The sequence below is a fragment of the Tachyglossus aculeatus genome, chromosome 5 (genome assembly GCF_015852505.1).
Source record: "Tachyglossus aculeatus isolate mTacAcu1 chromosome 5, mTacAcu1.pri, whole genome shotgun sequence".
NCBI lineage: Eukaryota > Metazoa > Chordata > Mammalia > Monotremata > Tachyglossidae > Tachyglossus > Tachyglossus aculeatus.
The window spans coordinates 86,500,480-86,516,441 of record NC_052070.1 but is presented as its reverse complement, the minus strand read 5'-3'; the positions used below and the strand labels follow the sequence as shown (position 1 = coordinate 86,516,441).

At 46.0% G+C, this 15,962-nt stretch overlaps 1 protein-coding gene across 1 annotated transcript in view; it reads left to right on the top strand.

The window, feature by feature from the left end:
- The window catches only part of GFRA2 (GDNF family receptor alpha 2), a 144,399-nt gene extending 136,780 nt beyond the window's left edge, over positions 1-7,619 (top strand). The window contains exon 9 of the mRNA XM_038747227.1: positions 7,464-7,619. Coding sequence (XP_038603155.1) covers positions 7,464-7,505 — 42 coding nt within the window. The 3' untranslated portion in view covers positions 7,506-7,619. The remainder of the gene's footprint in view (positions 1-7,463) is intronic.
- The last annotated feature ends 8,343 nt before the right edge of the window (positions 7,620-15,962 follow it).

Below are 15,962 nucleotides of genomic sequence, written 5' to 3'. Positions count from 1 at the left end.
GCAACATGACAACGACACGAGAAGTTGAGTGAGATGTGGCTAGGGCACGTGCCTGGAAGCCAGAAGGATCTGGGTTCTACATTTCATTCATTCATTTATTCAATCAATCATATTTATTGAGCACTTACTGTGTGCAGAGCACTGTACTAAGCGCTTGGGAAAGTACAATACAACAATAAACATTGACATTCCCTGCCCACAATAAGCTCACAGTCTAGGGTGGAGGAGGGAGAAATCAATAAATATAAATAAAATTACAAGTATGTACATAAGCGATTCAGGGCTGTGAGGAGGAAGAGCAAAGGGAGTAAGTCAGAGTGACACAGAAGGGAATGGGAAATGAGGAAAAATAGGGTTTAGTCTGGGAAGGCCTCTTGGAGGAGATGTGCCTTCAGTAAAGCTTTAAAGCAGGGAAGATTGGTTGTCTGTTGGATTAGAGGAGGGAGGGCGTTCCAGGCCAGAGGCAGGATGTGGTGAGACAAGTGAGACCAAGGCATAGTAAGAAGGTTAGCACTAGAGGAGTGAAGTATGTGGTCTGGGTAGCGGAAGGAGAGAAGCGAGGGATGGGGGGCAAGGTGATGGAGTGCTTTAAAGTCAATGGAGAGGAGTTTTTGTTTGATATGTAGGTGGATGGGCAACCACTGGAGTTTTTTCGAGGAAGCGGGTGATGTGTCCCAGAACATTTTTGTAGAAAAATGATCTGGGCAGCAGAGTGAAATATAGACTGGAGCAGGGACAGACAGGAGGCTGGGAGGTCAGCAAGGAGACTGATGCAGTAATCCAGGTGGGATAGGATGAGTGATTGTATTATGGTGGTAGCAGTATGGATGGAGAGGAAAGGGCAGATTTTAGCGATATTGTGAAGGTGGGACTGGCAGGATTTGGTGATGGATTGAATATGTGGTTTGAATGACAGGGAGAGGAGTCAAGGATAACGCCAAGGTTATGGGCTCGTGAGACAGGAATGATGGTGGTGCCGTCTAGAGTGATGGGAAAGTCAGGGGAAGGACTGGGTTTGGGTGGGAAGATAAAGAGCTCTGTTTTGGACATGTTAAGTTTGAGGTGATGGGAGGACATCCAAGTTGAGATGTCTTGAAGGCAGGAGGAGATGTGAGACTGGAGAGAGGGAGAGAGATCAGGGCTGGAGATGTAGATTTGAGTGTCATCTGCATAGAAGTGGTAGTGGGGAAGCAGCGTGGCTCAGTGGAAAGAGCCCGGGCTTGGGAGTCAGAAGTCATGGGTTCTAATCCCGGCTCCTCCACTTGTCAGCTGTGTGACCTTGGGCAAGTCACTTCACCTCTCTGGGCCTCAGTTACCTCATCTGTGAAATGGGGATTAAGACTGTGAGCCCCACATGGGACAACCTGGTCACCTTGTATCCCCCCCAGCGCTTAGAACAGTGCTTCACACATAGTAAGCGCTTAACAAATGCCAATATTATTATTATGATGATGATGATTAAAGCCATGGGAGCGAATGAGTTCTCCAAGGGAGTGGGTGTTAGATCATCAATCGTATTTATTGAGCGCTTACTATGTGCAGAGCACTGTACTAAGTGCTTGAGAATAGAGAGAATGGAGAATAGAAGGGGACCCAGAACTGAAGCTTGAGAGACACCCACAGTTACGGGGTGGGAGGCAGTTGAGGAGCCCATGACCGAGAACTGAAGCTTGAGAGACACCCACAGTTAGGGGGTGGGAGGCAGATAAGGAGCCTGCGAAGAAGGATGAGGAGATTGAGGAGACTGAGGATGAATGGCCAGAGAAATAAGAGGAGAACCAGGAGAGGACAGAGTCGCTGAAGCCAAGGTTGGATAATGTTTCCAGGAGAAGGGAGAGGTCCACATCATCAAAGGCAGCTGAGAGGTCGAGGAGGATAACATGGAGTAGAGGTCATTGGATCCGGCAAGAAGGACATCACTGGTGACCTTTGAGAGGGTGGTTTCTGTGGAGTGAAGGGGACGGAAGCCAGATTGGAGGGGTTAAGGAGAGAATTGGAGGAGACGAATTTGAGTCAGCCCCACATGTCTGCTGTGTGACCTTGGCCAAGTCACTTAACTTCTATGGGCTTCGGTTACCTCATCTGTAAATAGGGGATTAAGAGTACAAGGCCGTCTTGGGACAAAGATTGTGTCCAACCTTTCATTCAATTCATTCAATCGTATTTATTGAGCGCTTACTGTGTGCAGAGCACCGTACTAAGCGCTTGGGAAGTACAAGTTGGCAACATATAGAGACGGTCCCTACCCAACAGTGGGCTCACAGTTCTAGAAGGGGGAGACAACTGATTAACTTGTATCCACCCTAGTGCTTAGAACAGTGCTTGGCACATAGTAAGTGCTTAACAAACACAATAATGATAACTATTATTATTATTAGAAAAAATGTCCGATTTTTCTGTTGGTCTCATCCCATGGACTATGCCCTGTGGATGAATGAGAGTTCTTGGGTGTCATCTATGTTCAAACATTGTGCAAGGGCAGAGGTTAAGTGCAGTGCTTGGCACATATTAAGCACTTAACAAATGCCACAATTATTATTATTAGGTGGGAATTGAAAAATAATTTCAGGGTGAGGTGAAAAAAGGGGAAGTCACACCACAGCTTTAATGCAGTGTTATGTTTGACATCATTATTTTTCCATAATCGCATAGCGGACACCTAGACTAAGTGTGAGTGTGAGTCGGCACCTTAATTTGCAGTTTTCCCATGTTACCTTTTCCCCCAACTTGTTTTGTTTCAGGACTCCATTAGCCAAAGCCCCTTTGGCTAGAACATTTTCCCAAGTCAGAGCCCAACACAGCTGCCCCCTGCAGTGGTGGGATCCCAGATGTCCAGGAGAAATCCTGTTTCCCAAGGCCAAGTTCTCTGGACCCACTGGAATCCACCGTTAGGGATCTGGGCATTGGGAATGTGGCTTTGGGATGACTTGGCAATCCACCCTTTCTTTTTGCAGTGCAATGGCCTGAAACTTTTCTAGTTTCACCGCTTAATCCTTCTTGACATCCCGAGAGCTGCAACTCTGGTAATGAATACACAGATGGGGAATTAACTGGTGTCTCCAGCTCAGCTTTATTGTACCCACTGAGTCTAATTAGCGCAGGAAGAGATGGGGCCCTTGCATGGGTGGCCAGAAATAATTCACCCGTCTCCAGCCGCCTGGGCTGCTGCTTTGGGGATGAGGGCTCAGGAGGTGGAGCTGGGGGAAGGGAGGGGAGCTTTCCTTCACTCTTATCGTTCCTTACTGGTTGTTCTGTCATCCTAATGTTTGCTAGGGTTTTATGCCTACCAATTCCAGGGTCTTGTTGAAGGATGCATCTCTTTCTTCTTCTCGCTCTTCCCAGGAGATTTGCAGCTCCAGACTAGAGATACAGCATGGCGAGGTAGATAGAGCACGGGCCTGGGAATCAAAAGGTCATGGGTTCTAATCCCTGCTCTGCCACTTGTCTGCTACTTGTCTCCCGTGTGACCTTGGGTAAGTCACTTTTCTTTGCCTCGGTTATCTCATCGGTAAAATGGGGATTGAGACTGTGAGCCCCAATGTGTCCAACCTGATTTGCATGTATCCACCCCAGAGCTTAGTACAGTGCTTGGGACGTGGTAAGTGCTTAACAAATATCACAGCCGCCACTGGTAGCCTCATTAACTGTCACTTCTAGAACTTTAGGGGTGGATGTTGTCGGGGTGAGACACAATCTCTTTCCATTTGTGCTGGAGCTGACATTTACTCATCTCATGAGCCTACGTACAATTCCCTGGCATGAGGGAAAAATCTGGAAAACAGGATGCTTTTTTAAAAATGGGATTTGTTAAGTGCCTACTATGTGCTAGGCACTGTAATAGGTACTGGGGGTAATAATAATAATAATGATGGCATTTATTAAGCACTTACAATGTGCAAAGCACTGTTCTAAGCGCTGAAGAGGTTACAAGGTGATCAGCTTGTCCCACGGTGGGCTCATGGTCTTAATCCCCATTTTACAGATGAGGGAACTGAGGCACAGAGAAGTGAAGTGACTTGCCCAAAGTCACACAGCTGACAATTGGCAGAGCTGGGATTCAAACCATGACCTCTGACTCCAAAGCCCGGGCTCTTTCCACTGAGCCACGCTGCTTCTCTAATATAACCAAGTTGGACCCAGTCATGTCCCACATAGAGTCTTAGTCCCCATTTTCCAGATGAGGTAACTGAGGCCCAGAGAAGTGAAGTGACTTGCCAAGGGCACACAGCAGACAAGTGGCGGAGCAAGGATTCGAACTCAGGTCCCTCCAACACCCAGGCCTGTGCTCTATCCGTTAGGTCACACTGCTTTTCAGTGATCACTGATCACCTCCCTCATCAAACAGACCTTTTTCAAGCTTCCACTAAATGCATGCCACTCTGCTAGGTGACTCTGGCGTCTTAGGCTCCCATCACAGCAGCTGATGCAGGTTTCCCTTTGCTCTGAAAATAACTTTAACATTTCAAGACCTGATGCTGACCACCGCCCCTCCGCAGCTCAACTGGCAACCTCCCCCACCCCCCCATCCCCACCCCTAGAGGGTCTTTGCTGAGAGGGAGGCATTCATCCCCATGTAGGGGGTGCAGGGTTAAAATAGCCATGGCTCACATCCACTCGAGGTGAACAATAGTCCCTAAGCCAGTTCCAGTCTTGGTTCCCTGTGTCACAGGGCATAGGGAGGACAATGAATGGGGCAGTTTCTTTGGTCTCTGCAAGAAGGCACAATGGGACCAATTCTTCCCTTACTAGCATGCTGGGGCCTCAGTGGCTGGATGGCTCAGTATATATGACTAATGACAGTAAGCGTACCCTGGAGCTGCTTGCTCCTTTCTCTATCCCCAAGGAGTCAGAAGTCATGGGCTCAAATCCCGGCTCAGCCAATTGTCAGCTGTGTGACTTTGGGCAAGTCACTTCTCTTCTCTGTGCCTCGTTACCTCATCTGTCAAATAGGGATTAAAACTGTGAGCCCCCAGTGGGACAACCTGATCACCTTATAACCTCCCCAGCGCTTAGAACAGTGCTTTGTACATAGTAAGCGCTTAATAAGTGTAATCATTATTATTATTTTTTTTTTTAATGGTATTTGTTAAGCACTTATTATGTATCAAACACTGTCCTAAGGGTTTGGGTAGATAAAAATGAATTAGGTTGGGCATGGCCCCTGTCAAACATGGGACCCACAGTCTAAGTAAGTTGGATTGGGCAAAGCGAGTGTCTGGCGAAGATGGGGGAGCTGGAGACTGGAAGGACAGTGGACCAGGGTCTTGGTACCCATTTTCACTTCTCTCCCTTGTAGAAGCCCCAAGCCTAGGTCAGCTGGGTCATTCAGGGCTTCCTGGCAACTCTTTCCCTCTTTCTCCTTTGACCTTTCCTTCCCTGCTGGGGAGCACTGTACTAAATGCTTAGGAAAGTACAACAGAGTTGGCTACAGTAGGCCCCAGAATCTTGGTCACTGGGGAGACAATGGAAATCTCAATATTTTATCTCCAGAGGTGTGGCTTCTCTTTCTTCCCTGCCGCTTCCCTTGGATCACCTTTCTTCTGCAACTGTACTATACGCAGACACCCTGCAGCGGCTTAGCTTCCACAGTGGAATGAGTGAGTAAAGTTGGATTGGGAACATGAAGCAGCATGGCCTAGTGAATAGAGCACAAACTTGGGAGTCTTAACGACTTGGGTTCTAATTCTGGCTCCACCATTTGTTGACTGTTTGACTTTGGGGAAGCCATTTAACTTCTCTGTGCCTCACTTGCCTCCTCTGGAAAATGGGGATTAAGACTTTGAGCACCATGTGGGACATGGACGCATCTAATCTGATTAGCTTGTATCTACTAACCAGCTGTTCGTAAAGCTTCAGGAAAATAGTAAGCACTTAATAAATACCAGAAAAGATAAAGAGTTGAATAATAGTGATGATGATGGTGTTTATTAAGCACTTACCGTGTGCTTAAAAACTGTGCTAAGTGCTGGAGTAGATACAAGATAATTCCACTGGATTCAGTTCTTGTACCTCATGAGGTTTACAGTCTAAGACAGGAGAGCAGGTATTTTATGCCCATTTTACAGATGATGAAACTTAGATCAGGAAAAAGTTAAGGGACTTGCCCAAGGTCACACAACAGTCTTATGGAAAAACTGGGATCACAACCCAAGGCTTCTGACTTCTAGTTCTGGGTTCTTTTCACTGAGGCCAGCATAGACCATTCGGAGGATAAGTACTGATTGATTGATCCACTGATCTATAGATTGATTGCTAGGACTTTTCATAGCAAGTAGCCTTGAATTTGTATTTGGATTCAGTCTGGCTCTCCCTCGTTGCATATCACAGGAAGCCTACAGGAGAGAGTCAGAAGAACCTGGGTTCTAATCCCAACTTGTCTGCTGTGTGACCTTGGGCAAGTCATTTAACTTCTCTGTACCTCATAAAAGGTTTTTCTCTGTAAAATGGGGATTAAGACTATAAGCCCTGTGTAAGACAGGGACCGTGTCTAGCTCGATTTGCTTGCATCCATCTCAGTACTTAGTACAGTGCCTGATACACAGTAAGTGCTTAACGAATACCACCGTTAATATTATTATTATTATTATTATTATTGTTGCAGCACAGCTGGCCAGCATCCTTTCTAACGAATGCCCAGGCTGAGGTGTTGGAGGACTGAGGAGGGACACAGGGACGGGAGGGGTGGAGGACTGTTACTTCTCACTGAGGCCTGAAAACAGTGGATAAGACAAGAGATGGTCAGAGGCGAAAGGCTTGTTTTGCCTGAAACATTAGGTTGGTTTAACCAAGGTTATATAGAGCAGGAGATATCTGACTAGCAGTTGGTCAGTTGGTCTGCTAGTCAGCATTGAGTAGAGCATTCAGAAACCAGAAAAAGGGTGGAGTGTTCCAGTAAACCACTGGTGACATTCAAGTGAGCAAGTGTGACCTCAACACATCCTCACTTCAGTGAGTTACTTTTGGGCAGGGGCTGAGCAAGCTGGGGCATTTCCTGTGGGAGTGACTAGCTCCGTGTTTCTGGAGACCACAACTTGAGCAAGATAGACACATCTCCCCATGGGAGGGGACACTATTGTTTTTAGCGCTTCAGAGGTGAGATAGGGCAAACATAATGGAGAGCGAAAGTAGTGAAGATCTCCTTAGCCAGTCAATCAATCGATTGTATTTACTGAGCGCTTTCTGTGTGCAGAGAACTGTACCAAGCACATAGCAATATAACAGACACGTTCCCTGCCCACAGAGAGCTTACAGTCCGCCGTCCAGTCGTCAGACATTTCTTTGAGCTACAAAGAGAACCATTACAGTCTTCTTCAGAATAGCCACTCAAACCTGGAATCATTTTGGGGTGCGGGGCTGTGATTCGCTGGGCCATGGCGACCCATCTGATCGCAATGCTTCACCTTGGCTCTCCCAAGGGTCATATTTGCTGTTCCAACTGCCTGTGTCTCTCCACTTTATTCCAGGTCATCCAGACAGCTCCCTGCCTCTGTTCATATCTTCCCTGACTGAAATTCATCAACATTTTCCAGATCCTTCAGTGACGTAACGGCCGGTCCAGTATTTCTCCCCCGCCTACCTGACTGCTGTATCGAGAGTTCCCAATTCACCCATTCTTTCTCTTTCCTGGTTAGTAAATACCTAAAGACTTACTGTTTAATTTCAAGTGAAGGGAGTACTCAAGGAGATACGGCCTGACCTTTCGATGTATGTATATAGAGATAGAAATAAAAATATATATACATTGGAATTTATTTCCCTTGGGATGGCTCAGTCTCAGCGCCGCCAGCCGCTGGATCTAGGTTTGGAGCTGTGTTTGTGTACAATGTAATGTGTAATTTATTTCCCTGGGGAAGACCTGCCGAGATGCTGCATCTGATTCCCAGCAAAGTTTCTCCATTTTATTTTTTTTCAAGCTGCTTTTCCTCCCTAGATTTCAGGACGAAGAGTAAGCTGGCCTCCCCAAAGCCTCTCAGAGTACTAATGTCAGAATTAGATCACTCAGCCCCTGCCCCTGCTTCCCTTGCTGCCCCCACCATGCCACCCCCCATAACACTCACTCTCTCTTTCTCTCTCTCTCTCTCTCTCTCTCTCTCTCTCTCTCTCTTTCCCTCTTTCCCTCTCTCTTTTTCTCCCTCCGAGTTCCCCAGGTTGAAGTAGAAGAGTATGCTCTCCCCCTGTGTTTACCCTGCCTTCCGTCCTGAAGATGCGTAATTAAAGCCCAGAATTCCTCGGCTTTGGCTGCTCCTAGCTTTCCCACTGGAGCCATAGTTGGCCCAGTGCCACACCAGGACGAACCCTCTCTCCTCAGAGAGTGGATTAATGAGTCAGTCCTCCAGAAATGCAAATAAATAAATAAGGGCCCCAGCCACTCCACAACCCCGAAGAGTGATGGCTGGGAGATTATACATATTTGGAAGGCATTATTTAATTAGTTAGCAAATGTAATGCTTGCTTTAATTCTATAAGTTCAGGAGGCACGGGTGCCCGCCCACACGTTCCCGTTGCCATAACAATTTTAATGCGTTTATAGACTCTAGTGATGGCTTTTGTGGGTTTTTTTGAATTCTCTTTCCTACCCCTCTTTTACTTCCTCCCTTCCTCTTTCATTGTCTCCCTCTTTCATGCTGCTTCTTCTCTTCCCCTTTTTCTTCCTTTCAGCTTCTCTCTGTTCCTTTCTCTTTCTTTCTATCTCTCTGTTTTGGGGCCTGCTAATCTGGTGACTGGTCTCTAATCTGAATTCAACATCTGATTTCACATTTTATCACCCGTCTTCTCCTCCTGCCCAACACAGATTAGTGCCTTGGGTTTTTTTCTCTTACCAACCCCCAGCTCGTGAGAAGGTGAACAGTAGAATTTAGTTTTGTTGTCTCAGACCTCTCCTGGTTCTTCTCCCACCTCTCTGACTGCTTTTTGGTGTTTCCTTTGTTAGCCTGTCTTCCACTTTCCACCCCTAATTGTGGATGTCCTTCAGGGTTTTGCCCTTCGCTCTTCTCCCTCTCTTGGTTATTTCATCCCTGCATAGAGCTGTAGATACCATCTCTATTCAGATGATCCACAAATTTGCTTCTCCCTGCTGCTCTTTCCATTAGTCCAAGCTGCTTTTCACTCATTATATATATTCTCTCTCCTCAAAACTCTCCAATGTTTGCTCATCTCCTTCTGCAACATGCAAAGACTCTTTGCCATTGGCTTCAAGCCCCTAAAACCAAATCTCTCCACCTTTCTTTTCAGTTCACCTTATCTCCTCCCATTTACACTCTTTGTTCTTCCCAAACCTGCCTGTAACCTGCTCCTTTTTAGCCCACCTCTGAACTCTCTCTGAGTTTGTTGCCAGGATGTAGAACTCCCTGCCTTGCAAAACGTCTAGACCTCAACCTTCCCCACCTTCAGATCTCTCCTAACACCTCATCTATTCCAACCAGCCTTCCCCGATTAATTATCAGCACCTCGGATCTTACCAACCCTTCAGACTCTTCTTTTACGAATGTGTTTATGTATTTATTCCCAAATTTCATCCAAATGCATATTCGGTTGTATGCATCCTGATTCCACTGTTCATGAATATTTCCGTAAGTGATTCCTTTATTATTATTTTTTTGGAACTCGTTAAGTGTTTACTATGTGTCAAACATTGTTCTAAGCACTGGGGTAGGTACAAGTTAATTAGATTGCAAACAGTCCCTGTCCCTCATGGGGCTCACTGTCTTAACTAGTAGGGAGAACAGGTACTGAATCTCCATTTTGCAGTTGAGGAAACAGTGGCGCAGAGAAGTTAAGTAACTTGCCCAAGATCACCCAGCTAGCAATTGGCAGAGCAATTGGTAGAGCCAGGATTAGAACCCAGGTCTTCTGACTCCCAAGCCCAGCTCTTTCCACTAGGCCATGCTGCTTCTCAAAGCTTAGAGCATAAGCTCCCCTTGTGTAGGGAATATATTATTTGTTGAACCTCCCAAGATGATTAATTAGGTGCTCCATAAATAGCATACTACTGCTTCCCCACCCCTTGTCCTTCGTAGAAGAAAGTAGTGGTAGTAATGCTATTTATAGAGCAATTAATTAATGCAATGTATTATAGTAAGATTTTGGGAAGTACAACAAATAATATATTCTTTGCCCACAGGGGCTTACCCTTTAATAAGGGAATTACACACCGAAATATTCACAACTATTAATCAACGATCAATCAATGGCATTTATTGAGTGCTTACTACATGCAGAGCACTGTACTAAGCTCTTGGGAGAGTACAATACAATAGAGTTATTAACTAGCCACCCTATCCCCCAGAATCTCAGGGTGGTTATCCCCTTGTCTGTTCCAAATTATTCCAAAATTATGAGGTTTTCAGAGAAACCTGGGCTCTTCCCCACCTCCCACCCTCAACCCAATACTTGTCCCAGAAAAGTCCAAATGTCACCACATCTGTGTTTGTGGTGACAAACACAAAAAACAAAAAACCACAAAAAACATTTGTTTTTCTCCCTCAGCATTCAACCTAGTACTTCAGACAGGGTCACAGTCACCGACACTTTGCCTTTTCAATCCAGGAGATCCCCACCTGGGGGAAATTTCCTCCTGCTCCTTCAAAGTCAGTAGATTCCTAAAACTTCTCAATTTGCATATCGTATATGGGCTCTATATGTGTTTGCTGTATCAGTCCCACCTATAGAGCCCGATAACACTTTATCATCAGTATCAGCATCTTTGAACTCTGAGGGACAATAATAATAATAATGATGGTGTTTTTTAAGTGCTTGGCACATACTAAGTGCTTAACAAATACCATTATCAACACCTATAACAGTGCTTGACACATAGTAGTTGCTTGAAAAATACCATCATTGTTATTATTATTATTGTAGATAACTAGCACACTTCCCCCCTTCAAAGCCCTACTGAAAGCTCACCTCCTCCAGGATTCCTTCCCAGACTGAGCACTACTTTTCCTCTGCTCCTCCTCCCCTCCCCATCACCCTGACTCCCTCCCTCTGCTCTACCCCCTCCTCTGCCCCACAGCACTTGTGCATATATGTACGTATTTATTATTTTATTATTCCATTGATTTTATTAATGATTTGTATATATCTTTAATTCTATTTCCCTATACTGATGCTATTGATGCCTGTCTATTTGTTTTGTTTTGCTTTGTTGTCTGTCTCCCTAATGGTAGACTGTGAGCCCGTTGTTGTGTAGAGATTGTCTCTATTTATTGCCAAATTGTACTTTCCAAGTGCTTAGTACAGTACTCTGCACACAGTAAGCGCTCAATAAATATGACTAAATGAAAAAAAAATGTGCCAGGCACTGTACTAAGCACTGGGGTGGATATAAGCAAATAGGGGTGGACACAGTCCCTGTCTCATGTGGTGCTCAGAGTCTCAATCCCCATTTTGCAGGTGAGATAACTGAGGCACGGAGAAGTCAAATGAGTTGCCCAAGGTCACACAGCAGGCAAGTGGAGGCGATGGGATTAGAACCCATGACCTCTGACTCCGAGGCCCGTGCTCTATCCATTATTCCATGCTGCTTTTCGACGGACAACTCCGTCAGTTCACACAAACACGGAGAATATGCCCGCTTTAATAGATGGATTTATAATGAAAGATCTGATGGAAAATGTAAGAATTTGAGGTACTTGGGCATCAGTACCACAGCCCCTTCCCCCCATTCCTTGTTCATTTCTTGGGGCGAGGGAGGGACCCTGTATTCCACTCCTTGAGGTGAAATTCCAGCTAGTGCTTGCCTCTCCAAGATTCTGCTTCTGTGGGACTGGTGTTTCACTGCCAGGAATTCACTGCTTCTGAGGGGCCCTGGGAGAGAGGGGCAGGATTTCCTAAACACCCTTGGGCATCTGAGAAGCAGTGTGACTGACTGTAAAGATCTTGGATCTGGAAGTCATAGGACCTGGATTCTAATCCCAGTCCCACCACTTGTCTGCTGTGTGACCATGTCCCTTAATTTCTCTATACCTCAGTTACTTCGTCTGTAAAATGGGGATTAAATCCCACTACCTCCTCCTTAGATTGTGAGTCTCATGTGGGACAGGGACGGTATCCTATCTGATTAATTGTATCTACTCCAGGGCTTAGAACAGTGGTTGGCACCCAGTAAGCACATAAGCAGCATAATTTATTTATTTTTATTTAAGAAGCCAGTGATGGGAATTCCCCAGATGAATCCAGCTCCAGTGTCCCTGGAATGTTGGGCTGTTGCATTATTCCCTGGGGATAGGGTTGGGTTCTGTCATTTACAGAGGAATGCCCTGGAATAGGATGCTGATTGGGCTGTGACTGAAAGGAAACCAAGGGTGGAAATGGACCAAGGGAAGAAAAGAGGATTGAGGGCACTGGAAAAATCATAATACATATACGAGGACCAGATTCTGGGACTGGAAAAAGGCTCTGGGAAGAACTACAGCCTATTGGCCATTTGTTCGGAAGGGTGTAAGGTAGACATGAAAATTTAATTCTTTCAGTGGTATTTGTTAAGTGTTTACTATGTTCCAGGCACTGGACTAAGTGCTGAGGTAGATACAAGCTAATTAGTTTGGACACAGTCCATGTCCCACATGGGCTTCACAGTCTTAATCTCCATTTTACAAATGAGGTTACTGAGGCACAGAGAAGTTAAGTGACTTGCCCAAGGTCACACACCTGACAAGTGGTGGACCCAGGATTAGAACCTCAGTCCTTCTCAGCTTCTCTAATCTACTAGTAGGTTCCTGTCTACTTGTTTTGTTGTCTGTCTCGCCTCCTCTATACTGCGAGCCCGTTCTCGGGTAGGGATTGTCTCTATCTGTTGCCGAATTGTACTTTCCAAGCACTTAGTGCAGTGCTCTGCACACAGTAAGCGCTCAATAAATATGATTGAATGAATGAATGAATGAATAATCTCTGGTTCTTTAAATTCCCAGGCTTGGATGCTTTGGATTTTTGCCGTGGTAAGAGATGAGCTACTTCTCTCTGGCCTCGGGGTGATTCCAATCAGAATTCCCAAGGACAAGCTGAGAATGTTGCAATCCATAAAGAATTCTCCCGGGTGCATATGGAGGTCATGCTCGAATCCAGTTGCCCCCTGAGTGCTTGGATCCATTCTGTTCCAAACCGTGGCAACCGATGGGGAACTCCAGGGTGCCCCTGTCTGCTGCATGCACAGTCTCCAGCAGGAAATAGTGGCAGGATGATTTATCCAAAGCAATTTGTATGCAGTGAACCCAGTTGCCAAGGGCAAAGTCATTGTCTTTTCAAATGACTATCTCGCTAATTTCACTGACAAAATATTAAAAAATGTATTTTTCTCATCCTCCATCTATAATCACTGGGAACTGTAAATCTCGGTGCGGAACACCTTCTGGGATGACAGGTTTAGGCCCAGATGCAAATTTGAGTCATAAAGCCCTGCCCGTCAGGGTGGAGGCCCAGGCAGGGGGGAGCGTGGGCATTTCTTCCCACAAGTGCCATTTTTAGAAAGGTGGAACAGGCAGCTCGCAGGAGCTGGCCTCATCCGGCTCTGTGAAAGATCCCTCTCTTCCCTGTCCCCACGCCTGGGCCTTGGGTATCCCTTTGTTTTATGTGAATTCCCCTGTTGGTTTTGTGCCAGAGCTTATGTGGACCCCCTAGCAGGGAGCTGGAGGAAGCGGGAGATGACGGGAGAATGGCATGCCGAATATGATGAAGGACAGTGTGAACTTGAGCAGGCCTAGAGCTCTGTAGGCATATCCTCATCCCAGTCAGACTATTATTTGACTCTGTACAATCCCTCATGGCCCCATGGGTTCCTCATTGAGGAAGTCATTTGATAATAATAATAATAAGCTCATTACGGGCAGGGACTGTGACTGCTAATTCTGCTGTATTGTACTGTCCTGAGCGCTTATTACAGACCTCTGCACATTTCTAGACTGTGAGCCCGCTGTTGGGTAGGGGCCATCTCTATATGTTGCCACCTTGTACTTCCCAAGCACTTAGTACAGTGCTCTGCACACAGTAAGTGCTCAATAAATACGATTGAATGAATGAAGGAATGAATGAATAATAAACAATAATGATGGCATTTATTAAGTGTTTATCATGTGCCTGGCACTGTACTAATTGCTGGAATGGATACAAGCAAATCAAGTGGGCCACCGACCCTGTCCCATGTGGGGCTCACAGTCTCAATTCCCATTTTCCAGATGAGGTAACTGAGGCACAGAAAAGTGAAAGAACTTTCCCAAGGTCACAAAGCTGGCAAGTGGGGTAGCCGAGATGAGAACCCATCATTTTTTAATAGTATTTAAGTGCTTACTTTGTGCCAATCACTGTTCTAAGCACTGGACAGATACAAACTAAGTTGGACACTCTCCCTGCCCCTCATAGCATTCACAATCTATATAGGAGGGAGAACAGGTATTGAATCCCTATTTCACAGTTGAAGAGATGGAGGCCTGGAGAAATTAAGTGATTTGCCCAAGGACACATAGCAGGCAATTGGAAGATATGGGATTAGAACCCAGGTCCTCTCACTCTCAGGCTTGTGCTCTTTCCAGTAGGCCATGCTGTTTCTCCCAAATCATATTTGGAAACCTCCTTCATATCCCTAGGTGGGAAGGTATGGGAGTCAACTCCATGTGGGATGGTCTCTCTGACGCCTCCACAGAAGATGCAGGTTTTCCGTGTAGTTCTATAAAGATTGTTCTTTCTCAAGTTGCTTGGATTGGTGTTTCATCCACGTATCACCAGACCGAATCAGTCTGGCTCTGTTCAGGGCAGCATATGAAAAAATATATATGGGTGAAATGAGGTGCATTGTAAAGGAATGCAAAGTGTTATGCAACCTGTAATTCCCACCAGCAAATATCTGCTTGACGTATTCATGAGCCCATGAGGCTCTCTCAACAGAGAGAATGGTGTGCATTGTGTATGTTTAACATGCTTTATTCTGAGACAGAACAAATCAATAGGAAAAACATATATGAGTTCTGCAGAGAAGGGGTGAGTAGGCTGGAGAGGGGGCGAAGGGAAAGGAGAGAAAGGAAGAGGGAGGAGAGGAGAGAGGGAAGAAAGTGGGCAGTGGTGGGAAGGTGGAAGTACATATTCCTTATCTGTCACTTTCGTGGAATGTCTTGTTGCATTTTTAAGTATTTAAACAATTTCTTCTGAGCTCCCAGACATTTTGGTGCTACCTCCAACTCCTATCTCGTTCTTTCCATCGCCCTGCCCAGTGTTTTCTCACTCGGCCACTTTCCTGCAGTAAATTCCTCCCTGCTCAACACCATTCAGCCCAACTCTGAGGTTGGACAAGGAAACTAGTACCGTAGCTGATGCCCTCCTGGAGGGTGTTTGGTAGGCTTGTCACCTGTGTCTTTGGTAGTTATCTCTCCCCGCAGGGCCGAGTCACACACTGGTTAGCTGGCAGCTGAACTGACGCTAATAACAGCCCGAGTCTCTGCCCTGCTGAGGAGCTGGATGTTAAAGCCTCGATCGAAGAACGGGGGCGGTGGAAGAGTTTTAGAAGTGAAAGCAATACCGTGCTGAGGTTGGCAGAAGCGGAGAGGAAGAAGAAGAGGATGCCTAGGAGATTACACGTGAGGCTAGGAAGGAGGAGGCCCTTGACCTTCTTTTTCTCCCTCTGGAAAAAAATGAGCTTTGGCTTCGTTCACCAAGCTGGACGCTGGGACAACAAACGAGTCGAGGAGATCTGGAAACTGCTTAGTAGTCCCGACAAAGCGCAATCGCAACAGCACTGTGTGCCTCTCTACTCACTCCAGAGAAGATACCGTTCCTTACATTTATATACACCTTGCCTCATAGAGGAAAGCAGTTTACTGATCCTTTACAGATTTCTCCTGGATCATTAATCCTGGATGGTGTCGGGGAGCTGGGGGGCAGGTAGCAGGTGCCGTGTTATTCCCAGGCTGCCGGTAAGAAATCACTCCGCTGTCCGGTAGGAGTAAGCGATTGAGTGGAAAGTGAAATCCAGATGG